This window comes from Penicillium alfredii (genome assembly GCF_028826965.1).
Source record: "Penicillium alfredii strain IBT 34128 chromosome Unknown utg000001l_segment0_segment0, whole genome shotgun sequence".
Classification (NCBI taxonomy): domain Eukaryota; kingdom Fungi; phylum Ascomycota; class Eurotiomycetes; order Eurotiales; family Aspergillaceae; genus Penicillium; species Penicillium alfredii.
The window spans coordinates 79260-102906 of record NW_026622698.1 but is presented as its reverse complement, the minus strand read 5'-3'; the positions used below and the strand labels follow the sequence as shown (position 1 = coordinate 102906).

The following is a 23647-nucleotide window of genomic DNA, read 5'->3' as shown; positions in this document are numbered from 1 at the left end:
TGCACGCGAAGTGGCACATGCAAACAAACCAAACACATCAAACCCCAAAATCGTCGCCGCCTCGCATTTTCCTCTGCGCAGATCTTGGCCTCGATGTCCCTCTATTTCGATGCCGTTGCTCTCTTGACCGCGCCCTCCGCGGGAGGATCCTTTAAGTCGCGCATCTATAGTGCCCGCGATTTGCGTGCGTCGCCGGCACAGATCTATGCACTGATCACCGAGGCCTCTAAATGGGACCGAGTGCTGAGCGAAGTCATTGAGCACGCAGACATTCTTTCTCTCGAGCGCAAGGTGAGACAGTCTACCGATTGAGGCCCACTGGGAGTTACTTGCTGACTGACCAAGTGAGATGTGTGTTCTATAGCTCACTCCCCATCTCGCCTTGCTCCTCGTCCATGACCACCTACTGTCCAAGAATGGCATTGCCGCCCCGGCGGCCCACCCCATCCGCCAAGCTGTCGAGCGGCATAAGAACCGCCTCAAGGCCGAGTTCACCAAGGCGCGTGTCCGCCGCGGCTGCGCATCCGTCGAACAGTTGAAGGCAGCCGTACTCCGCGAGAAGCGACTGGCCAATGGCACGGCCAATTGGGTTTATCCGCGTTGGGTACGCATCAACAATATCCGTACTTCTCTTGAGGAACAGCTGCGCACAACATTCTCATCCTACCAACGAGTCGACACTCTGCAGGGCCTGGCACAGGATGAGGGCGACTTCTCAGGCCGAAAGCCCGAGCCGCGTCTGTATTTAGACCCTAACATCCCGGATCTGGTGGCGGTGCCTTTCGGTGCGGACTTTACGGCGTCCACCGCATACAAAAATGGCGAGATTATTCTCCAGGATAAAGCGTCGTGTTTCCCGGCGTATCTGCTGCTCGGGGATCGCGGATCTCAAAAACCATGGGCGGGCGATCTTGTCGATGGATGTGCGGCGCCAGGCAATAAAACCACCCATTTGGCTTCTCTTCTGGCCAAGCAACAGAAGAAGAAGCAGACCCCACACCGAATCTTCTCTATGGATGCATCTCGCGTGCGCTCCAAAACGTTGCAGAAGATGGTCTCGCTGGCCGGGGCGGACCGTACCGTGACCGTGCTTCCCGGCCAGGATTTCCTTGCCCTAGATCCGGTAGATCCCCAGTTCGAGCATGTTTCTGGTCTCCTGCTGGACCCCAGCTGTTCTGGCAGTGGCATCATCGGCAGAGACGATGTCCCACAGCTTACATTGCCCGCAACCTCAAGCAAGTCATCGAAACCTCAGGGGAAAAAGCGAAAACGCCGAGCGGATGATCGCGAAAATGAGATAGATACTCAACAATCAAAGGCAACGGTGGGCGTTCCAAGGGCCTCGGCGACAGACGAGAATGATACCCCGACTGGCGCCATCGACCACGAGCGTCTCACTAAGTTGTCGAATCTCCAAGCACGCATTGTCGAACACGCTTTGGGGTTTTCGGGTGCCACCCACGTCACATACAGTACCTGCTCTATTCATGTGATTGAAAACGAGGCCGTCGTAGCCCGCGTCCTGGCATCTGAGGTGGCTCAGCACGGTGGCTGGCGCCTCCTTCGGCGCGACGAGCAACCTGATGGACTACGTCGATGGACCCATCGGGGTGTCCGACAGGACCGAGAAGGCGAGACTGATCCCAAGCTGGACCGCGGATCGGTTGCAGTGGACCTCCCCGATGAGGCCTTGGAGGCCTGTTTGCGCTGCTGGCCGGGCGATGCCGAAGGGCTGGGTGGGTTTTTCATTGCTGGGTTTGTCCGCGATCCCCAAGGTGCACGCGCTACGGGAATCACAGACTCCGACGGCGAAGACGAATGGGAGGGCTTTTCAGATTAGATTAGATTGTGTGACTGCCTAACCATTATATCAAACACCCCTAACTTAGCATCTCCGTCTTAGAGGAAGGTTCGAGAGCGGTTGCGGATTCGCGGGCTGTTAAAGACGTCGAGTTTCACGGCAACCAGAAAAAAGTCGAACCCCCCGGTTGTCTTGGGTTGCACTCGTAATCTCCACTGCCCCGTTCGAACAATCCAGAGAGCGTCTGCCGAGTCATCGGATCGCGCGCGCTTGGCTGGGGGCGCAGTATCTGCGTCCAACTCAGCCTTGACGCCCAGCGTACCCCCTAGTTCACCGTTGGCTATGAGATCGGTCTCGTGCACTAAGCGAATTGAGATCGGGACCATGGGGGATTGTGATTCGGGCAAATTCATCTTTTTGGCCACAACTTGTAATAGACTCGTGATGCGTGATTTGGCCAGATCCAGAAAGTCGGCCCTCATTGCCTCCTGATCGACCACGGTGGACTCGTCGCCTATCTCCAGGATCAAGTCGGCGGGATTGTCATCCACAAAGGGACGTACATACATGACCGATCCACCTGGGAAGGATCCAGCTGGGACGTCCTGAGCAAACTGAACGCCAGAGGGCCGCACATCCTCGAGTCGAATGACAATCTCGGAACGCTGATTGAAGGGATTGACCGTGATCTGGTGTGGGATCAACTTCTGCTCCAAACCACGCAGGTGGAAATAGCGGACATCGCGCAGGAGCTCTGCTCGATGGTCCTCGTTCCGAATGTGTAGAGGATACCCGCGGAGTAGATGCAGTAGCTCTGAGAATACCCCAGCCGAACGATTCGGGACACTCGGGGGGATAATGGCCGGGGGTCGCAAGAGCCCTTGACGGTCCAGCCCGGGGAACACTTCAGTAGGAGAGGCAAAGAATGCGGCAAAACCCAAGGTAAAGAAGTTCGGCGCATCACCGGGACTCGAGAAGATATCTCGGGGGATCTGGAAGTGGCGGTCGCCGATCTGTATAAAGATTTCGGATTCGAAGAGCTGGGACATCAATCGGGGCACTGTCGCGAGTCAGCGCACGCGTTCGACACAGAAATCGCGTGGGGGTGTGGCCGGACAAGAGTAGAATTGAGAGTCTGCAAAAAGCTTCACGAATTGCGCGCCATCCCTAGGTCGGACATGATAGCCTGGATTTCCCCGTCAGTCTTCGCGCGTGTTGATGGACGACCCGCGTCAGATCTACCTTGAAGGTGTCTGGCGATGTCGCCAAAAGTGACCGGATCGCGATCAATGTAGAGGGTTCTGATATTGGAGGCATCGTGGCGCAATTGCTCCTCGAAGAAGCGCGAGAAGTAGGAGGGAGCTGCCCGGCGATCAGTCGTGCGTACGAGACCCAAGTGGAGCTGACTGACCGTCCGAGGCGATGGAAGCGCCCGAGAGACGAAATAGCTTCGAGCCAATTTGAATGGAGAAGACCTTCTCAGACGGCAGAGTCGACCTGCTGGAGCTCGATTCCATGGCGAAGGTGTTTGAAAGGAAGAGGCCGTGCACCGCCCGAGATCGCCCGGGATTTCTCCATCGCCAACCACCAAGGACCATCCACTTCTCTCACTGGACGTCCACGATTCACTCTCTCTTCTGCTCCTGGCCTCTCAATCTTCAGCCGGGGACATCGCGGGGATCATCTTAGGACTATTTTTTGACCCCACGATGAGCTCCTCTCCACACCGATCAACCGTGGACCAAACTCACGTCCAACCGCAGGAATTCTTCACATGGCGTTGGAGCTCGGCTTAGACGCCCCGCAACTTGTGAGAATGAAGCCCGATGATCGTCGGACTCCTGACTCGAGTCAATGACTGGTCGAGGGCCGACGGGGGCCCACATCGTTAGTCGCAAGAATGGATCAAGATCGCATATCCACAACCGAGGTTGACCGCGCTCCTGTCTCCCCCGGGTTTGTTGCAGACGAATCGCAGTTGCTTTTCGTGATCGCTGCTGCCGTTGGGGACGAGCCAGGCACGATCGTCACAGCTGGGGAAAGCACGGAGCGTCCCCATCTCAACCGGGTGGACGCTCCTCCACATTTTCCCTCGGTGTACTCCTATCCTTAACTTCCTCCCCCTCTGCGGCCGGACTTGGTTTACAATTTAACAATTATCGGTGTATACGATAGCCTGTTGAGCACCATGGCAATCCAGGCGATGTCCAACTACACTCCGCTGGAGGTTCCTCTTCCTCCGGCCCCTTCAGCTCAGTTCTTCTCCGAGTTGCAGTGGAAGACGCTTTATGCTCTAGCCGATGCCATCATTCCCTCCATTCGCGCCCCTGACTCAGCCAAGCGCACCGACAAAGTGATCTCGGCTGGCGAGTGGGATGCGGCAGTGACGAAACTGTCCGCGACAATCCCCAGCCCTGAGGCCACCAAGATTGCTACCGAATACTTGGAGGAGGATGCCTCATCCAACCCAGCGTTTCGGGCGTGCGTGGAACGGGTTCTAGGCGATTATGTGCACGCAGAGGGTAAGAATGGGTTCAGCATGATCCTGACTGCACTCAAGTATGTTCTCCATTCTATGCTATATTGATCTTGTCGACTGACATGGCTTACCAGCACTCGGGCCGGGTCGTTGATTTTAACGGGATCAACCACGCCCATTCAGGATCAGCCAGTGGCTTACCGAGAGAAGGTCTTTCGGGGATGGGACAGCTCTCGACTGCCCCCTCTTCGCGCAGTCTACCGAGGCCTTACCGCCATTGTCAAGAAGTCGTGGGTCATCTCCAGCCCGACGATCGACCAAGTTCTTGGATTCCCACGCGTTCCAGTGCATGGAAAACCTGCTGATGGGTTCCCCTATGAGTTTCTGCATTTCCCACCGGGTGACCAGCCTGAGACCATCGAGACCGATGTGGTTGTGGTTGGTAGCGGTTGTGGTGGTGCGGTGGCCGCAAAAAACCTCGCCGAAGCGGGTCTTCGGGTGTTGGTGGTCGAGAAATCCTACTGGTATTCACCAAAGGCGTTTCCCATGACGCCGCACGAAGGTTATGTCAACATGTTCGAAAACTCTGGCGCTATCATTAGCGACGACGGCTCAGTGGCCGTTCTGGCGGGTTCAACGTGGGGTGGTGGTGGCACCGTGAACTGGTCGGCGGCTTTGCAGACTCAGGGGTATGTCCGTCAGGAGTGGGCAGATACCGGGCTGCCGTTCTTCACATCTCTCGAGTTCCAAAAAAGTCTCGACCGTGTCTGCGATCGTATGGGTGTCAATACCGAGCATGTCCATCACAATCGCGGGAACAGTGTGATCCTAGAGGGCGCCCGCAAGTTGGGGTATGCCGCTAAGACGGTACCGCAGAACACGGGCCATGGCGAGCACTACTGCGGATACTGTACTATGGGCTGTGCCTCGACAGGGAAGAAAGGCCCAACCGAGTCGTTCTTGGTGGATGCCGCGAAGGCCGGGGCCGTGTTTATCGAAGGGTTCCGGGCAGATAAGGTGACGTTCGCCAAGACGAACGGCAAGCGGACCGCGGCTGGAGTAGAAGGGACTTGGACATCGCGGGATTCGTATCTTGGGCACAGTGGCTCGGATGCCGTGCAGCGCAAGGTGTTTATCAAGGCCAAGAAAGTGGTCGTCTCATCCGGGACCCTGCAAAGCCCTTTGCTGCTGCTGCGCAGTGGGCTCAAGAACTCGCAAATTGGCCGGAATCTCCATCTTCATCCAGGTAAGTCCTCTTGGATGCGAAGTACCCCGACAGCACAGATACTCATGGTCATTTTCTAGTCATGGGAGGCGGTGCAGTCTTCGACGAGGAGGTCCGCCCGTGGGAAGGCGGAGCCTTGACAACGGTGGTCAACGAATTTGAGGACCTTGACGGCCACGGACATGGAGTGAAGATCGAGGCTGTTTCGATGATGCCCTCCGTGTATATCCCTGTTTTCCCCTGGCGGGACGGGTTGAATTACAAGCTGTGGGCTGCCGGCATGAGAAATAGCACCAGCTTCATCACCCTAACCAAAGATCGGGACGGTGGTCGCGTCTACCCTGACCCGACCGATGGGCGTTGCCGTATCGACTACACCGTCTCCAACTTTGACCGACGACACATCGTGGAGGGACTGATTGCCTCGGCCAAGATTGCATATATCTCAGGCGCTAAAGAATTCCATACGACCTACCGTGACATTCCCCCGTTCATCCGCCCGGATGCCTCCAACTTCGACGCCCCCGAAGGTACCAATGCTGCGGCCCTGCAGAATTGGATCGCTGAGCTCCGGCGAAAGTCACCCTTGAACCCGGAGCGAGGCCTCTTCGCCAGCGCTCACCAGATGGGCACATGTCGCATGGGCAAATCCCCCAAGTCGAGCGTGGTGGACGCCGATTGTCAGGTCTGGGGCACCGACGGCTTGTATGTGGTGGATGCGTCTGTGTTCCCAAGCGCCAGTGGCGTGAATCCTATGGTGACAAACATGGCGATCGCGGACTGGGCCAGTCGCAATATCTCGCGGGCGATGGGTAAGACGCGGGGCGAGAGTAGCGTGATGGCTCGTCTGTGACGTGTACCGAATTCCTGAGGAAGTCTTTCTTTTCTTTTCTTTTCTTGTTGATGATTGTATCACTTCAGCGCCAGTCGTTTGTCCTGATGATATCCATATTGTGCTTACGCAGCTTTATCCATAAGGGTCTGACCGAACGCTCTTTTCATTGCATATCAAACATATCTTCGTAGCCATCTGAGTTTAGACAGGGGGCACCTGACGCTTCTCGACGAAGTTCTTTTCCCCAAAGGCCTGCCTCATGCCCTCAACGGAGAGGGTTCGATCATACCAGGAAACAGTCAACGGGAACCTCTGGCGCATTTCCGCGTCGATGGCCATGGAGAAGCCCCAAACCAAGGCCGCCGCCAAGCTGATATCTGCCAGACTGAAGCTATCTGAGACGAACCAGGTACGGCCATTCAGATGAGCCTCCATGCAAGTCAGAGAGCGTTCCAGGCGCTGCAGCGCACTTTCCTCGATGGCTGGATCATAGAGCCGGAGCTTGATGCGCCACAGCGCCAGCTGCGTAATTGGCTCCTGCACTTCGCTCTGACCGAAGCAGATCCACTGCCGGATGGCGGCTCGCTCGGCCAGTGTAGTGCCTAGCAGCTGCGCTACAACCGGTCCGCTCTCGGCGAGGTACAAAGTAATGGCATCCGACTCAAATAGGGTGGTGCCGTCGGCTCCCTCGAAGACGGGTACTTTGCCCAGGGGAAACTTGCTCAAGAATTCCTCAGTGCGATTGGTCTTGCCCATGGTGAAACTCGGGTGAATTGCCAGTTCCAGGCCGTTGATGTTGGCCACTGCTTGGGCCTTTGGAAAGTGAAGTGTGCCATCAGCGAGTGTCGATAGGCCGGGGAACGAGGTTACGTACCTTCATGACCCGAGGATTGGGCATGTAAGAGTAGATGGTGCCGAAGGGTGCCATGGTCGCGGATGTGTGCAGAACGGCTGATCAGGTCGGGTCGAGCAGGAGTTATGAAGCCCGGAGAAGCCGGAGTTAAGGCAATTAGGCGAATTGATAATTTCCGTGGCGAGGTGCGGTGTAAGAAGGAACTGCAATGCTTAAAACAATTCCGCTCTGAGGGCGTCGAGAGCGCAGAAAGAGAAAAAGAAGGAGAAAAGACGAACCGAAGCCAAAGAGACCGAGGTCCACGGCAGAAAACCGCGTTGGGGCAACTCTCTCTTCTTCATGATCGGCCTCCTCCATCTCCCGCCCGAGCTGCATGCCCTCATCGTCCAGCATCTGCTGGTCACAGATGTCCTAGGGCTGAAGCTGACCTGTGCCTACTTTTACACTCTCATTCCGGCTCCGTCACACGCGGAATTGCTGCAGGCCGAGTCGACCGACTGGGCACGCCACCGCGATGTCTTCACCTGTCGCTACTGTTTGCGACTGCGGCCAGCCGGTCAATTTGCCGATCGTATGCTGCAGCGAAGACGAGGCCGAGCCGGGCGCAACAGCAGCAAACGCTTCTGTATCGAGTGCGGCTTGAAGCCTCGCGAGGGCACCGCGCGGTATGGCCCAGGGGCCCAGGTGACCATCCATGGGGCCTTTTTTGTCTTATGCCTTTCCTGTCGACAGTTTCGACCAGGAGCACAGGATCGCTTCGGTCGGAATACCTTGGAATGCCTGGCATGCTGGGGCCAACGTGACTCGCGTCGACGTGGGGAAGGTGGTCAAGAATTATGACGGTTGAACATCGAGTGCATTTCATTTGACTCCATACATGAATATCGCATTTTCTTGAACCCCAAGCGCCACGCCCGACAGGCAGGCGACTTCAGTCCCCTGGACGGGAGAATCAACTACCAGAATCCACTGGCATATAACCCAAACTCCCAAAAATGGGATGGAAATGCAAAATTATCAACATCATGCGGGGCATGCTTCTCCCAGCCGCATATAATTCCAGCACACTGTGATTCCAGTCAACTTTGGTTGCGGCCAAAAAGAGGCACTGGAGACCACCTACCCGTGTTTCCCATATCCCCGCCGAACATGCTCGCCATGATATCCTCACCATCCCGAGTACCATCGATCGGGCTGTAGGACACGGTTTTCTTGCCTAGTGCCAAGCCCATAATGGACGGGAATGGTTGGAGTGTCACGAACGAGGGCTTCCCAGCGCCGCAGGTGGCCAACATGTGCTGATGGATGTTGGTGGCCGCAAAGTGGCCCATGTGCATGGCACCTCCGCAGCGCTTGATCCCGGACCATGCTGCGATGTCTCCAACCGCGTAATGATGCTCGGGGTTGAGAACCCCGCCCGAGAATTGCAACCTGCACGTCAGTGAGCAACCGACACAAGAGAATCAGACAGGAGAAAGGCCCTTACGAGGAATGTACTTTCACATAACCGTCTTCGTTCAGAGCCTCTCGCGCCAGATACGTGGACGTGGGAATGCATCGCGAATGGCGCTCAAGACACGACCGGCAGTGAGCTGCCGACCGTCGCTGAGATCGAGGTGCCAGACTCGCTGCTCATCTTTCATGTCCACCGCGGTTGTGTTGACAACGCGCTGCCCCAAGATCACTTCGACACCGCCCTCGTGCAGCACCGAGTCGACTCGCTCGGCAAAGTCATCAGGCAATGGCTCCGATGAGAGCAGACGCTTTCTCGAGTGAATCAAGGTGACCTTTTGCGTTGGATCGAGAAGCTTCAATTCAGCCGCCATTTCCACGCCCACGGCCCCTGATCACCATACATCAGCTGGGAGCCGCTGGGGAATCTCCGTACAGAGCTTACCACCGCCGACGACCACCACGCCCTCCTGGGCCGTCTGCACCTCTTTCATGTGTCGGTTGGCCTCTTCCAGGAATTCATTTCGTCGCAGGGATTGGGGAACAGTGGGAAAGACCCGACGCAGTCCGGAAGACGCGATCAGGTAGTCGTACGGCTTGGAACGGCTTGACTGGGACTGAGTGTCGAGGATGTGGGCAACTTTGGCCCCAAAGTCGACAGAACTTACACTTCCCTGAATGAACTTCAGGCCAGACGATTCCAAAGCGGGAATATCCTGGAAGCGTGTCCATGCCGTCGCGGCAAACGTTTCACAGGCCAGGGCTTTGGGCGAGCCGATCAGATGGACTGGATGGATATTTAGCATGGGTTTCTCCCCTTCTTATGTGTTTCAGAAATGCAGGCTTACAGTAGCCGTCGCGCTCATCCACGACGGTGATTTCCATGGGGATCCGCTGAGGTGGGGTTTGGCGTCAGGGTTGAGGTTAAAACGAGCTAGGCGACCCCGCGGTAGATCGCTGAGCGCCAGGGCTGCGGCAAGACCGCCATAGGAGCCGCCAATGATGAGAACTCGGCAGGACCGGGCTCCGGGAATGCCGTCATTGGAGGGCATGGTTGTATCTAAAGCACTTGGGATATGGTGGGAAAGGACTGGGATCAAGGCAGAGGAGGGGTAGAGATGGAAATAATGTAGTGGGTGCGATCCACTTGGGATTAAAACGGGGCAAATATAGGACAAGAGAACAATAATAACGCAATCAGGACGTTGGGATTTTCTCTAGAAACACTTGAAACTTGGGGTCATTCTCAGTAATTGGACAGAATTCCAAGTTTCTCACCTCTCACCTCCCTCTCTCTTTCCATCTCTCACGTCATCTTATCAGATGGCGACATCGGCGATAAGTTTTGCTGGAGGTATCTGATCCGAACCGGGAACCGCTGGAGCGTTTTGTTACTAGCGTGTGTTATGACTATCGAGTGTTAAGTGAATGTACATAAAAATTTCACGATTGTAGTGTTGTATTACCAGACCCACCACGTTCCGATCGTCGATCTGACAAGATCTAATCTGATGGAAACCTTGGAAGGGGGCTGCCAGGGCGGACTCACTGACACAATGGCACTCTTCGGCCCACCCCCAACACTCCGTGAGGGATCTGGCGTCATCGGGCGCCTCGGCAGACTACAGAAAGTGCTCTTGGGGGTTGACACTAGACTTTTGTTTACGTTACAAGCTAAGACTCTCGTCGTGCCAGCACCGCCGCTGCCGTCTGCCGCAACTCGACCTTTCGGACTTTTCCGCTGCCCGTCACTGGGATCGCACTTGATACGTTCTCCTTACCAAACACAAAGACATGCTGTGGTGCCTTGTGCCGACCGAGTGTCTCGCGCGTCCAGACACGCAGCTCTTCGTCCGAAAGGCGACCCTCGCCCGGTGCCACTGCAATGAATGCTCCGACCACCTCGCCGTATTTTTGGTCGGGGATGCCAATTACCGATGCCAGTTCGATGCGCGGGTGCGCTGTCAGTCGTTCTTCGATCTCCAGCGGGTAGATGTTCTCGCCGCCTGGGAATAATCAGCACTGAGCACAGAACGCGACGACGCGGGAAGAGACCAGATTTACCTCGGATAATGATGTCCTTGAACCGACCGGTGATGGTGCAATACCCGTTCTCATTGAACGAAGCTTCATCGCCCGTTTTCAGCCAGGTAACACCCTCGCTATCGGCGACGAGTGTCTCTGCGGTCTTCTCCGGGTTTTGCCAATAGCCCCGAGTGAGCTGATAGCCCGCGATACAGAGTTCGCCTCGTTGGCCTACCGGCACAATGTTTCCTTGCGCGTCGACAATCTTGGCGGTGGTATGTGGCATCACCTTCCCAACAGTGGTCAGGCGAGTGTGAATGCTGTCGGTTGTGAAGGCATTGAAGCAAGTTGGGGATGCCTCGGTTAGTCCTGAAAATCAAATCAGCGAGAACAATTCAGCTCACACAAATGCGCTCGTCTTCAACATACCGTAACTGCTGGTGTATTCTGTCATGTTCAATTCCCCCAACAGTCGCTTCATCAGCGGTCGTGGCACGGGGGCCCCTGCGATAATTCCCGTGCGCAGGTTGGACGAGTCAAAGTATAAAGGCTTGGGGATACTCAGAATCGCCTCGAACATGGTCGGCACGCCATGCAGGGCGGTGCATTTTTCGTCCGAAATTGCATGCAGCACGGCCTTGGGATCAAAAGTCTCGCTCGGGAAGACAATCTTGGATCCATGCGTCACAACAGCCAGCATTCCCAGGACTAGTCCGAAGCAGTGGAACAGTGGTGGCGGGCAGCAGAGGATATCAAACGAGCTAAGATTCATGCGATCGCCGATGAACCGCGAGTTATTGACTAGGTTGCTGGCCGCGGGTTAGCTTCGTCCTACGGCGGTAATGACGAGAAAGAAGATAATGATCTTACTGGTGAGTCAACATGGCGGCTTTGGGATTGCCTGTCGAGCCACTGGTGAATTGCAGGTTGCAAACATCGTCCGGTCTCAATTCGGCCTCACGGTCCTGAAGGATATGCGCCGCCTGCGATAGACCCCGACCAATTACTCCGTCATAGGTGCCGAAGCCATCATACTGCTCGCAAAGAATCACGATCTCCTTCAGGGATTGCGAAGTCCCCTTTTGTGTGGGTTTAGGGCCTAGCTCGGCGAGGACTTGTTCCAGGTTGTGGCGCCCAATGCAAGGCGTCATGAACAGTAGGCGGCATTCTGTGACATTCCGGAGCGGCTGGATTAGCATGGATATCGACCATTTGCAGCAACCACCCACTTACCCGTGTGATCGAGGGCATAGTAAAGCTCCGATGGGGTGTAGGTGTTGTTTAGGACCACCAGAATAGCACCGACACATGCCGCAGCAAAGAATACTGAGATGTATTGCTCACAATTTCCTGCCATGATGCCAATTCGATCGCCCTTCTGAATGCCCATGGCCAGTATTCCGCGCGCCACACGGTCCGATTCATTCTTGAGATCGCCGTATGTCCAGCGCGTACCTGTCCATGGGAAGACCAGACACTCGTAATCGCCATACTGCAGCCCCTGCAGCGTCAGCAGCTCGCCGAGTGTGAGGTCGAGAAGCTTCGGGTGAGTTGGCCCCGTCACAATGGACCACTGCAGAGATTCTATTGGGTGCTGAACGTGCGACAGCGTCTGCTGCAATCGTTGCACACTTCGAGGAGTCGCCATGTCTTCCATCTTTACGTTTCTAGCAAAAGAAAACAAGAACAAAGGGGAAAAAAAGGGGGCGAGGATATTGGAACCACAAATCCACCTTGAAGGCCACAGCCGGCTTATAGACCGACTGACGAAACCGCGGCGAATTTTTTTGCATGACGCGCCTCGGATCAGATAGTATTCGATCAGATATGCCGTGGATGTATCCACTGGAGCTGGCGCAGAATGGCAAGAATCCACATTTCGTCGCTTGGATCCGATTAGCTTAGCCAGGCTCCACCGCGAAGATGTGAAGACCTTCTTTTCCGGGGGGAAAAGAAAGAAAGAAAGAGCAACAGGGGCATAATAAAAATTGCCTTTTCCTTGTATTAGCCGCGTAAGAATTGCACAGGAGGTAGCATCCTGCCTTGAAGAAGACCCTTGCTCGGGGGCGGTGGACTGATGACGGCTGCCTCCGACCCTCTGCCCGGATTTTCTTGTTTCTACCAAATGACCGAGAGTCAGCCGTGGAAATTTCCCTTCAAGGGAGCTAGGCCCGGCTCCTGTCATTCTTGTGTACTACGGGGTAGCAATAATTTCCAGTGACCCACTCAGGATCAGATAGCTCGTCTGCAGACTTGATCGCGGAGTTTCTGGTGGTTTCATCCGGTGGGTAAGTTACCTCGGTAACTCAGCCCTGGGACATGCGTGAGAATTCTTCGGCTCTTGGGAGTGGACCTTGGCCAGGGCTACGGGCTGGTGGCCCGGATCATCTGCACGTTCGTTTGCCAGGACCCGCGGAGGCTTTGCGATGCTTTGCTCATGAATTCAGTTTATCACCCGTCTTATATCTCACTGACTTAGGGTTACTCGAAATAATATTACCACTAATCACCATCTTCATCTCCAGGCAATCTGGTTCATGATCTAATCAATCAGCCGATATCGGCGACCCCCCCGCGATCCACTTGTCCCCATCGAATACTTGCAGTTTCGCCAAAATTACACCCAATGCAGGCTGCTTTGTCGCGACATCACCTACTCAAGCACATGGCCCAATGATGCCGATCGTAGTGCTATAATGGGCCCACGAGCGTTGCGGATGCGACATATATTGATATATTGAAGAGGTCCTACAGACGTGATGCTCGACTTCCTTGCAGTGGGGATTTTGAGATCCTCGTTACTTTGGCTTGCTCCAGCTCTGGGTATAAAATGACCACTGCTATCACCTGTCCAAGCTTTTTTCTAGACTTCGGCTATTTACATATCATGCGTTCTGAATTGATCTCCCGCAAGGGAGTACACAATTACGACAGGCTCGAAGACATGGAGGTGAAAGCCCTATGTAGTGGCACCCAACTACACGCCAAACTTACCGCCCCCTGGCAGTGGGAGATGCGCACAGCCTTTCCAATCGCAGGTATTCTAGTATGATATGAGCAAGACAGAACCGAGAGCAAAAATAGGTTAGACACACCTTGTAAACTTCTGTGCCCCACCAGTTGAAGTTCTTACTTGCCCCCGTGAAGAAGATGGTTAAGAAGATCACAACGCCGGCAATGCTGACAAGAGGAATCCATCGCAGAGCTCAGAACAAAATTGTACTTACTCCACCAGCTATGGAACCAGTGTCGGATAACCCAGCCAAACGCGAGTCCAACCACTGCCCAGCTACCATAGTTCATTCCTGTTGCTGGCGGCAGGTGTTTCAAACCGCCAATAAACAACGGGATGTGAACCCGTCTCCACGAAGAGTCCGGATATCGACGGCTCAGAAAATAGACGGGAATAGGCAAAATGGCACCAATTATGAAAAAATACAGCAAGGCCAAGTAGCCGACGTGGTTAGAGAAATAACGGCGGGGTCCAACTGCACCCCATATCAGTGAGGTATTGAAATGAGTGCTGGAAAATGGACAACTAAAGCCATTGGGGGCATCGCTTGTGCAAATTCCGCCAATGTGGTTGAGAGCCCAATTAAGCACGCCGAGCGAAGAAAGAGGCCCCACAATAATGCCGACACACTGAACGAGAAACAGCTTCCGTTGTGGAATCTTGGCCTGTGGTCAGTAGTCGCACAATGAACGTGGAACATGTAGGGCTCACATGGCAGTAGTAGGCCAGCTTCATATCCTGTGCGAAATATAGTCCCTTGATGGTCGTGATGTACCCTAAGTCAAAGAACCAAATGTTGGCAAGAACTTGGCCCTCAAATACAAAACCGGCAACGATGCGACAGAAAATGTCAATATTGATCTTGAGGTTGGAGGTGGCATAGACAATAGCAAGCTGGTTGTGGGTCAAAGGAACCCCGAGAGTGAATAAAGGGGCAGGATGAATTACCGGCGGATAGAAGACCAATGCTACTGCACAGGCCAGTAGGACACCATACCATTTGAGTTCGGCATTCCAGTGTTCGACTGCAAAGATCGACATAAATAAGGCTAAACGCATCCCACCAGATACTACTAGAGAGGGACATCGGAATCCCCCGTCTCTTCTTCACCTTTAGGCTAGGGGCGCCCCGTCAAAGACTGCATAATTAGTCGAGGCAATCTTCGGGCAACATCTGCCATAACGTGGCGGTGTTCGAGGATGATCCAAATAAGGAGTGCACTGAGTGTCGCGAACGAGAAACCGAACATATTCAACGCGTAGGTAATAGGCATATAAACCTAAGTATATCGGCATTAGAACTAGGCTAATCCGTTCAATGAACCAGCAAATCATACCGGAGAATAAGCCAAGTACTTGTTCACATCAAGTTTGTATCCGGTCGCTGCATCCACAATCTTTTTCACTTTATAGACATTCCCAGTATTGTCAAAAACTATTTACCTCTGTTAGGACTTCTATTGTAGTCAGATATGGTATCCGAGTAGGCTCTATACCTTTGGAGCTCTGGAAGGGCAAATACCCTGTATTCCACATATTGGTATAGTAGCCAGCCACCGCCACGATCCAGATCCAGAAGACCAGTGACACAGAGACGTTGAGAATTGCCCATGATGGGATGAGCAAGAGCGAACCGACGTAGGAAATTTGGCTCCCTGGGATCTTGTGAGCAGCCATTCTCCAACTGTGGTTATGAGACACACAATCAAAGGTAATGGGAATGAGACCCATCCCAGACTCCATGCCAAACAGCTGATTGACTACAGGGCTTTCCGCTTTACTCCAACAGGGAAAGCTGAAATAGCTCAGTGCTGGAAAGATGAAATCAAGGAACCAATACCAGCAAAAGGAAACGCAGCAGACGGTAATGAAAAAGGCGTAGCGGGAAATTTTCCAAGTATTGTGCCTATAATCTGTGAACTTGAAATAACGGGCAATCATAAACCAAAGCTTACCTAGCTTGGACCTCACCCTGGTTGACATAGTGCAATGTGGTGGTAAGAGCGGTTAAACTAAGCACTCCGGGCCAGATCAACTCCCGGGGAACAACCACGATTGCACGAAAGAGGCCAGCAAGGCAGAATCCAATCAAAAAGTGGCCAATGTGATGAGAAATTGAAATCCCCAGCCAGCCTTATATCCATAGAACATCTCCTGTTCCGTCAACACGTCGGCCCCAAGTCGGACATAGATGCTGAGATTGGACATCACGTAGATTAATACATATTCCTAAAGACAGCGCGGTCAGAGGGGAGTCAATAACTCTTGTATTTATGGGAGAGTAAAGATACCTTGGTGTTGAATGGGCCCGGATTGAGGCTGAAAGACCATGTACCCAGAGGACAGGTCAACAGGAGAACGGAGGGTATATAATATGTTTAAACCACAGGCAACAATGCAGAAGACCACGCCCAGCACCCATATGCGCAGAGTGAGAACGGGTTCAGTCGGGTTATTCTCGGTGATGCCAATGCCAGCGGCTCGCAAGACATCGCTCTGGGAATCGGTGTCGGCTGTAATGTGGTTAGATGAGTTTGGGAGGACAAGGCCACACAAATCTTTTTCTTCCTACTTTTCCCCCTGCCCCAGAGACTTACAAGTATCTACAGTGGGATGGTCATGGAGACGCTTTTCCTGGACGTCGATGCCCTTTGCTTCTATGTTGTATTTGAAATATTCAAATCTAGGAGTAAGCTGAGAGAATGAGCGAGAGGGAAACGGATCAGATAAATAAGGGGCATCAGATAAGATGGATAGTATACACATCTGTCGCTTGACTCGGACGAGGGCCGATGGACCAGCCCTACAGGTCTGCTCTATAGGGCGCTAAGCTTCCGCCCTAGATCCTTCGGCAAGTTTTTTTATATCTACCTAGTCGGCTGAGACAATTTCTCGCGCAAAATGCCAGTGCTAGATCATGATATAAAGCTCAAAGTATAAGTGTTTATATATTACGGCCAGGATGTCATTGCCCCCTCCCCCCCCCCCTCCCTTATCTCTTGGGAATGTAACCAGTCCTCTCGGTCCAAACGACGCTTCTAAGTGTTCGGCTCCTTAAGCAGACCCATAATCAATGGAGGCGCAGTAAGTCCTTCGTTTTGCGAATTTTCCCGATATGCAGAACCCAGAAAAATCACACCGTCCTGTCTGGCTAAGCCAACGCCACTCTCCTACAAAGCTTGGTCCGGGCTTTGTCCGGGTGGAAATGAAGATCTACAAACGAAATGCAATGCCGGACTCGCCCTTTGGAGCCGTTAGTTTACGCATTAGACGGGGCATCTGGTGCTGGCAGCAAATCCTCTTCCTCCACGACGACTCGGACCTTAAGGCCCCAACCATCGCGCCCACCAATCCAATTCTTTCGCTTCCCCACTTTCTCGATCTTTTGCACGTCTCGTTCCAACTCTTCCTTGAGATGCGTCGGGTCATAGACAACTTTTTGAAGGGAAATCGTCAGCTCGAGGCCTTCCTTTTTCCCTTTTTTGCCGAGCCTCTTCACCCACTGGGCTGACGGAACAATACGGGGCTTGGACGTGTCAATAGACCCGGTCGGATAGAGCTGACTCAGGACGAGACCCAGTTTGCCGAGATAACGGGTCCACCAGACCTCCTCTGGATCGAGGATCCCCTGTAGATGTTGCTTCAAGTCCACGTCTCGTGGTGGGAGCTCTCCACCATATCGCTCCTGGAGCATTAAGGCGAGGAGTGCACGATGAGCATGGGGGATTCCGTGGGTGGAGGCCAAGATTCCAGTGCTTGTACTGTAAAGAGCGGCACTTGAGGACAACTCCTTGGACATGGTCGCATGCACGTAGAGGGCATTGGCAAACGCCTGGACGAGGTGCAGGTTGATGGAAGCGGGAATAGATCGCAAAGCGGATGGTCGAGGAAGCGCAGCCAGGATCAAAGAGGCGAGCGTTTGCGTCGAAGAAGGTGCATATCGGGCTGTGGCCACCTCCAAAGGATCTTGCTGGCGAACCACAGGTAGCATCTCGCGAAACAGCACGCCTTCCCGAACACCTCCTTGGCAAAAGTGGGCTTCCTTGATGCCGTGTGGCAACGACTCGGCGAGCACGTTAACGAGGAATGCGACAGAAGGCACTTGCTTGCGCCGCCTATCGGATACCCGGAAGATTTGGTGCGCCGTGCGGGCCACCTCCTTGAGAGCCTCTGTGTTTTCAAAGTCTTCCTTTGGGGCAGAGTATCCGTTGATGATAGAGATGGGATAATTACGGCCCTGCGTCTGGTGCAGATAGAGCAATAGATATCCCCAGCCCCGGAAGCCCCCACCGGACAGATATAAGGGAAACCCCCCTTTCTCTCGAGCCTTCTTCACGAGGTGTTCGGGGATATCAAGTTCGTCAAAGGCAGTCTGGAATTTCTCCGCCATCTCCAGGCGGAATTCCTCTTTGGCTTTGCGTGCCTCCCCTTTGCTTTTTCCGCGTTTCAAATCGGCGAGTTTTTGTGTCAAAGCCGCGGCTCCATAAGGAAAGCTGACGGATCCCTGAGGGCTGATGTGCACATTGCCCGCGTGGGAGGTAATCCAAGTCATCTGCATACTCCCACCACCTAGGTCCAGGGCCAATCCCTCCACGTCTGAAAAGCTGCTCGCGATGCCCCACGCACCGACAACCCCTTCCTCCTCCTTCCGTAGTGCTTCCACAGCGATGCCCGTTGTGGCGTGAATTGCATCAATAAAAGCCTCGGCGTTGAGGGCGGTTCGCGTGGCCTCTGTCGCAATAATCCGGATATTCTCCGAGGGAACTCCAAGTTCGACACAAATGACTTGAAATCGAACAATGGCGCTAACGACCCGCTCAATCACGGCCCGCGGGATTGGAATACGACATCCTGAATCAGGATCGATTTGTGCCTCGTAGAGGGAAATATTGACCCGGTGAAAATGAACCGTTGGGATCACGCGCGTAGTGGGAAGAGAGAGGTCTGAGATCGAGCACCGGATGCCATTGCTAGCAAAATATCAGTGAGCTTCAATGTACCGGGGCTCTTGGCTGGCCTTTACCTGCCCAGATCAACCACAGCATGGAAATTCCCATTTTGAGCTGCCCGTAAAGGTTCTTTCAGGCCCCTAGGGGCAGAATCCACAGGCAAGCTATCGCCTCCTCCCATGGTCGCACTGAGTTGCTCTGTGTGAGTTCAAGGTATCTCGTTCTTGTAGGTGACATCACGAGTCCCACCGCCCGCCGATTCTGCCATCACTGGTTTTCTTTGATGGCCTGATGGCCTGATGACTCGGGCAGCAAGGCAGTAACGGGTGTCCTGAATGCCTCGACTGATCCCATATCACGATTTATTCTCCCAGGACTCAGGAACCTGCATCCAACCTAGTCTAGGACAAAGTTTTTGAGTGTATTTGCCACGGCAACTTCAACCGGGCAATCATAGAAGAGATACTAAGGGGTTCTTAGGTCAAAATAACTTCATTTATATGGGTACATACAAATATGCTTTGGCGTGGGATTCCACAGCTAAGGTCAGTCATCCGCTTTTTCGATGAATTCTTCTGGCGAGCCTTTCTCTTCCGCGATATTCTTTTGCAGTTCGTGTCGGAACTGATCTTCGTCATCATGTAACTGCGTCATGATCCGGCTGTGGGCCTGCCACACTGGCTGGACTTCAAAGAGGCGGTCCATCACCTCCAGCGGCACACCCTTGGTCTCTGGGATCAAGAAGAAAACATAGATGGTGGCCAAAACCATTAGGCTCGCAAAGAAAAAGTACGTGCCATAACCCATCTTGGACAGCATCTGGGGAGTGAACCGAGAGATCAAAAAGTTCCACAGCCAATTGCTGGCTGATGCACACGCCTGTGCCAGCGATCGCATGTTGGGGTCGAACATTTCCTGGGATTTCGTTAGCAAATCCGTTGAAGTCACATTCAGTGGAAAGGGTCTTCACATACTGCATTCATAACCCAAGGGGTTCCGTTCCATGAAGGGGTATAGCATGCCGTGTACAGGTAGAAGAAAAATACAGCCGCGATGCCGGGGCTAGTAAGATGAGGTGTCGGGTTGTTCTCTGGGTCCACCACCTTAATGTAAGCGCCGATGATCCACAAGCAAACCGACCCGGAAAGAGCGCCGATGATCAATAGTAATCGTCGGCCGAGGTAATCGATCAGGTACAAGAGCCAGACGATGGTCATCACCGTCTTGACTACGCCAAATATGCCCGTTGTAAGCTGATTGGTCGACCCCGTGATTCCGATCTATACATATTGTCAGCCTCCCATCCAGTGTCGCAGACGAATTTACCGTACGTGCTGGTAGAGGAAGAGGGGGAACTCACCGAGGAGAATATGCCAGGGGAGTAGTAGTTGATGGCATTGATTCCAGATCCATTTTGCCAGAAGAAAAGGGAGGAGCCGAGGAACAAGCGCCAGAGCACCCTGCGATTGGTGGCGGCTGCCTGGAAGGGTTTCCAGAAGCCGATTCCGATCGTTCCCTTTTGTTCCTCCAGGGCTTGGTCGATGGCACCAATCTCCTCAACCATATATATATCGTTTTCGTCAAGCTGTCGCACCCAGCAGAGGTTCTGAATAGCTTCCTCACGCCGCCCACGAAAGAACAGCCACCGAGGCGACTCTTTGATCAAGAGAGCACCACCTAGAAGCAGACCTCCTGGGATGAGCTGAATAGCAAATGGTATAATCCACTGCCTATGGCTCGCCGGCATGGTCTCGGATACTCCGTACTGCAGGGAGGGTCAATTCCGCGTGGTCTTTTGGGTTACATGAGGGTCTTGCATACATTAATCCAAAACCCGACCAGGCCGCCAACCTGCCAGCCCAATTCATACACACCGACGAGGCGACCTCGAATGGCGGGTGGTGCCAACTCAGAGATATAAATCGGGGTCAAATTGGATCCAGCGCCTACCCCGATTCCGGCCAGAACACGGCCAGCATACATGATCCCGAGGCCCCGCTCACCATTAGCTCCAAGCATCAGCCCGGAGCCAAGCGTGAACACCATGGCCGAGGCCAACAATCCCCATTTGCGACCCCAGAAATATCCGGCTGGGTAGGCAAAGAGCGCGCCGAAGAAAGCACCTGCCTGGTACAAAGAGACGATATTGGCGCTCACCAGGTCGACTTTGGCGTCAGACCAGTCACCGAAATGAAATTCCGATTTGAACGAGTCCAGCTCGATTGTCTGACCAATAAAAGCACTGTCGTATCCAATCATACATGAGGCACAAGATGCGACCGCGGCGAGTAAGTAGATTCGCCAGTTGTAGACTGCCCGGGGCGTGGGCCGGTCCTCGACGAGGGCGAGGATACTCATGGTGAAGGTTTCGTGGCTGGGGGTGCAGGGAGATGGCACACTTGAGAGGGAGTCAGGGAGATGTTAATTATATCCTGGGGCTTTCCCCCAATTGTCTGCCATGGGGGAAGCTGGGGAAGAAGGGTTTCCCCATTTCTCTCCACAGACGGCTGCCACGCGTTGGCGAAAAGTCTGGAGAGTGCCCCAGCTGGCGTTACTCCACGGATCTATCTGGTGGAACCCGTGGAATGGCGAGGGAGTCGTCAAATGACGATGACCCATGCGTCATTCCAAGGCAAAACGCTTTGCCGACCCCTGCCGAGCGGCCCCATGGGGAAGAGCGTTTGCCCTGGGCCACCTATCATCTCCGCAAATAACGTTGATGACCAGCCAATTTGAACCTTCTTCGGGTATCAAGATGAGTGACACGCCCTCTCTCTTTCCCAGGCCTTTGCGAAGTGGGGGTGGGAAAAGTGCTCTGTCAACGAAGAACGTGGTCTTAATGAACCCTTATCCACGCATGCCTTTAATCACTCATATTCTCTTTCTCGGGGAGTTGATTACCCAAGAAATGGATGATCACGTCGATGCCGGTGATGGTGACACGGCGATGGTCAAGTGGCGACCTTGGACAGAAAAAAGGGTCAAGGGGGTCCCCCTTGACTTCTCAGTAGTATATGCTGTAATTGGCTTATATAATATCGGTCACAGTATGAAATATATGGTATCTAGGGCTATTATATTCTTGAAATATTATGTTTTTTTTTATAGTAGCTAATAAATAATACTAGTATTTTCTATTAATTTACTAGTTTTCTATTTTTAACTACGCTATAACAGAGTATACTTCTGTTTAGTAGCGATATCGCTATACTACTGTAGAATCGAAGATCTAATCGATATTTATAAGAGGCCTTCGATCGACAGTTCTGATAATTAAGAAGATAAGGAGCTCTTTGAGAGTAGGGATAATAAGCTTCTGTATAAGTGTTATACCCCTGAGGTAAATATATATTTATACTCTAGATGATATTATTTACTAGTTAATTACTAGTAAATCCCGTTAAGAATAAGACTTAAAGAAATACTCTTAATATTTACCTTTTTGCTATATCTAGACGTCTAGCAAAAAGCCTTACTATAGTAAAGATAGTAGGTACTAAGTATCTTTCCTATTTTGTATTAATATCTAACTAGTATATTTATAAGGGATTCGAGAGAAGAGAGTATAAAGGTATACCTTAGTATAGATAATAGGTAGCTCGAGATCGGTGCTGTTTTTCAACAATTTATACTACTAAAAGACGGACTTTACCTAAAATTATTAGCTTTTGTTTTAAATTATCCTTTTTTATTATTCTCGATGGGTATAATCGAATTTCTGAGAGATATAATACTTATACTCTCAATATAGGACGGTATGATATCGGATTGTAATAAAAAACTGGTAAAAAAGTAGTATTAGAGGTGTAGGTACAGTAGAGAGGTGAAGGAAGGTAAAGTAAGGTAAATAAAATAGGGGAGGGATAAAATCTATTTTGGCCTTAGGCAAATAAACGCCCCACATACTACTGAGAGCTAAAGGGGGGTCCCCCTGACCTGTTTTCTGGACCTTGGATCTTACTTGCAGTTAACGCCTCAGGGTGAAACAACCCAAGATGGTATAATATGCCTGATTATCCATGGCTGCCTGACCACGTAATATTCCAAGTGTTCTGATTGGTTCCCCTGGACCTGTCGGGCGTTGAATCCCGAAGACACCGAGAGAGCGCCAGGCGTTTATCTTTCTTACTTCCTAATTAGTATTATCATTATTGACATTATTTTTTTCTCCTAAATTGGCCTTTTATCCTGTGGAATTCAGGACCTTCTCACGTGTGCGTGGTGCAGCCGGTTCATCCTCGCCATCCTTCTGTTTCATGTTTCTTTTCTATTACATTAGAAAATCTGTCCGCCCTGCTCTTTTTACCCTTTTCGTACCTTTCGTCCTAAGATCATTAGGCTATGGTAGAACTATATTTCACTCCACCATTTAACTAGTGGGATCGTCTACCAGAGACTGAAAGGAGTGTAAGCTATTTAGAAGAGTCTCTTAGATAATGCCTATTCTAGCCCTTTAAACCTTTTATTGTATATCTCTTTTTTATAGTTCTTACTAAATCTGTCTACATTATTAGTCCCTCTTTGCGCTGTTTATACCTTCCATCCTTAGGTGATCCGGCTGTGGAGGAATCATATCTAGCTCCACCTTTGAACTAAAAATCAAAGAAAGAGTGGTCTAGGACCGCATTTGACAGGATAAATCTCCAAGGTTGATGAACCCAAAATGCAACCATTGACTAAGTTTTTTCCAGGGGCGGGCAATGGCGAGCATGGGTATGCTCTGTTGCATAATGTCCTTGACCGTCTCGTATACTTTGCATGAGACCGTATGGGTTTCTAGAGTTCTACCATCACCTCTTTATTATCTGATTCTTCTCAATCTAAGGATTCTTCGCCGCTTCCTCGAAGGGTTGCACGAAACAACAAAGCTTGCGACAGTCCCGAAGACGGCTTTCAGTACTTTACGGAAACATCGCATCGATGGGGCCCATACGCACCCTTTTTCGCCGTTGAATCTAAGGGGATCTTGAACGAATTACCCGAACAGTGTCAGATTACCTTTGTACAAACGATTT

At 52.4% G+C, this 23647-nt stretch overlaps 12 protein-coding genes across 12 annotated transcripts; 4 read left to right on the top strand and 8 right to left on the bottom strand.

The window, feature by feature from the left end:
* Positions 1–93: 93 nt before the first annotated feature.
* On the top strand, positions 94–1840 carry NUU61_000028 (rRNA (cytosine-C5-)-methyltransferase RCM1; the record flags this gene model as incomplete). Its single annotated transcript, XM_056650612.1, has 2 exons — positions 94–291; positions 365–1840. 2 exons carry the CDS (start codon positions 94–96, stop codon positions 1838–1840), a joined length of 1674 nt encoding a protein of 557 aa, XP_056515462.1.
* Positions 1841–1899: 59 nt separating this feature from the next.
* On the bottom strand, positions 1900–3318 carry NUU61_000027 (uncharacterized protein; the record flags this gene model as incomplete). Its single annotated transcript, XM_056650611.1, has 4 exons — positions 1900–2861; positions 2919–2987; positions 3044–3163; positions 3213–3318. The coding sequence occupies 4 exons, from the start codon at positions 3316–3318 to the stop codon at positions 1900–1902; spliced, it is 1257 nt and encodes a 418-aa protein (XP_056515461.1).
* A 383-nt stretch (positions 3319–3701) lies between these two features.
* Positions 3702–3914, top strand: NUU61_000026 (uncharacterized protein; the record flags this gene model as incomplete). The annotated part of the gene is made up of 1 exon (XM_056650610.1): positions 3702–3914. One exon carries the CDS (start codon positions 3702–3704, stop codon positions 3912–3914), a length of 213 nt encoding a protein of 70 aa, XP_056515460.1.
* Positions 3915–3989: 75 nt separating this feature from the next.
* Positions 3990–6358, top strand: NUU61_000025 (GMC family oxidoreductase; the record flags this gene model as incomplete). Its single annotated transcript, XM_056650609.1, has 3 exons — positions 3990–4364; positions 4464–5526; positions 5595–6358. The coding sequence occupies 3 exons, from the start codon at positions 3990–3992 to the stop codon at positions 6356–6358; spliced, it is 2202 nt and encodes a 733-aa protein (XP_056515459.1).
* A 183-nt stretch (positions 6359–6541) lies between these two features.
* Positions 6542–7268, bottom strand: NUU61_000024 (glutathione S-transferase family protein; the record flags this gene model as incomplete). Its single annotated transcript, XM_056650608.1, has 2 exons — positions 6542–7153; positions 7215–7268. The coding sequence occupies 2 exons, from the start codon at positions 7266–7268 to the stop codon at positions 6542–6544; spliced, it is 666 nt and encodes a 221-aa protein (XP_056515458.1).
* Positions 7269–7532: 264 nt separating this feature from the next.
* Positions 7533–8033, top strand: NUU61_000023 (F-box domain protein; the record flags this gene model as incomplete). The annotated part of the gene is made up of 1 exon (XM_056650607.1): positions 7533–8033. The coding sequence occupies one exon, from the start codon at positions 7533–7535 to the stop codon at positions 8031–8033; it is 501 nt and encodes a 166-aa protein (XP_056515457.1).
* Positions 8034–8216: 183 nt separating this feature from the next.
* NUU61_000022 (putative pyridine nucleotide-disulfide oxidoreductase AMID-like) lies at positions 8217–9530 on the bottom strand (the record flags this gene model as incomplete). Its single annotated transcript, XM_056650606.1, has 6 exons — positions 8217–8260; positions 8317–8624; positions 8680–8762; positions 8819–9036; positions 9091–9432; positions 9494–9530. 6 exons carry the CDS (start codon positions 9528–9530, stop codon positions 8217–8219), a joined length of 1032 nt encoding a protein of 343 aa, XP_056515456.1.
* Positions 9531–10319: 789 nt separating this feature from the next.
* Positions 10320–12327, bottom strand: sidI (putative long-chain-fatty-acid-CoA ligase; the record flags this gene model as incomplete). The annotated part of the gene is made up of 5 exons (XM_056650605.1): positions 10320–10651; positions 10710–11039; positions 11100–11479; positions 11541–11838; positions 11904–12327. The coding sequence occupies 5 exons, from the start codon at positions 12325–12327 to the stop codon at positions 10320–10322; spliced, it is 1764 nt and encodes a 587-aa protein (XP_056515455.1).
* Positions 12328–13660: 1333 nt separating this feature from the next.
* On the bottom strand, positions 13661–15360 carry NUU61_000020 (uncharacterized protein; the record flags this gene model as incomplete). The annotated part of the gene is made up of 7 exons (XM_056650604.1): positions 13661–13713; positions 13898–14348; positions 14395–14708; positions 14795–14801; positions 14856–14963; positions 15021–15118; positions 15180–15360. The coding sequence occupies 7 exons, from the start codon at positions 15358–15360 to the stop codon at positions 13661–13663; spliced, it is 1212 nt and encodes a 403-aa protein (XP_056515454.1).
* Positions 15361–15771: 411 nt separating this feature from the next.
* On the bottom strand, positions 15772–16194 carry NUU61_000019 (uncharacterized protein; the record flags this gene model as incomplete). The annotated part of the gene is made up of 2 exons (XM_056650603.1): positions 15772–15912; positions 16012–16194. Coding segments are annotated over 2 exons (324 nt in total), but the record flags the coding sequence as incomplete, so codon positions are not given.
* Positions 16195–16942: 748 nt separating this feature from the next.
* Positions 16943–18813, bottom strand: NUU61_000018 (putative transcription regulator (RTG2); the record flags this gene model as incomplete). Its single annotated transcript, XM_056650602.1, has 2 exons — positions 16943–18653; positions 18707–18813. 2 exons carry the CDS (start codon positions 18811–18813, stop codon positions 16943–16945), a joined length of 1818 nt encoding a protein of 605 aa, XP_056515452.1.
* Positions 18814–19178: 365 nt separating this feature from the next.
* On the bottom strand, positions 19179–20990 carry NUU61_000017 (sugar porter family MFS transporter; the record flags this gene model as incomplete). The annotated part of the gene is made up of 4 exons (XM_056650601.1): positions 19179–19547; positions 19607–19912; positions 19993–20397; positions 20454–20990. The coding sequence occupies 4 exons, from the start codon at positions 20988–20990 to the stop codon at positions 19179–19181; spliced, it is 1617 nt and encodes a 538-aa protein (XP_056515451.1).
* Between the last annotated feature and the right edge of the window lie 2657 nt (positions 20991–23647).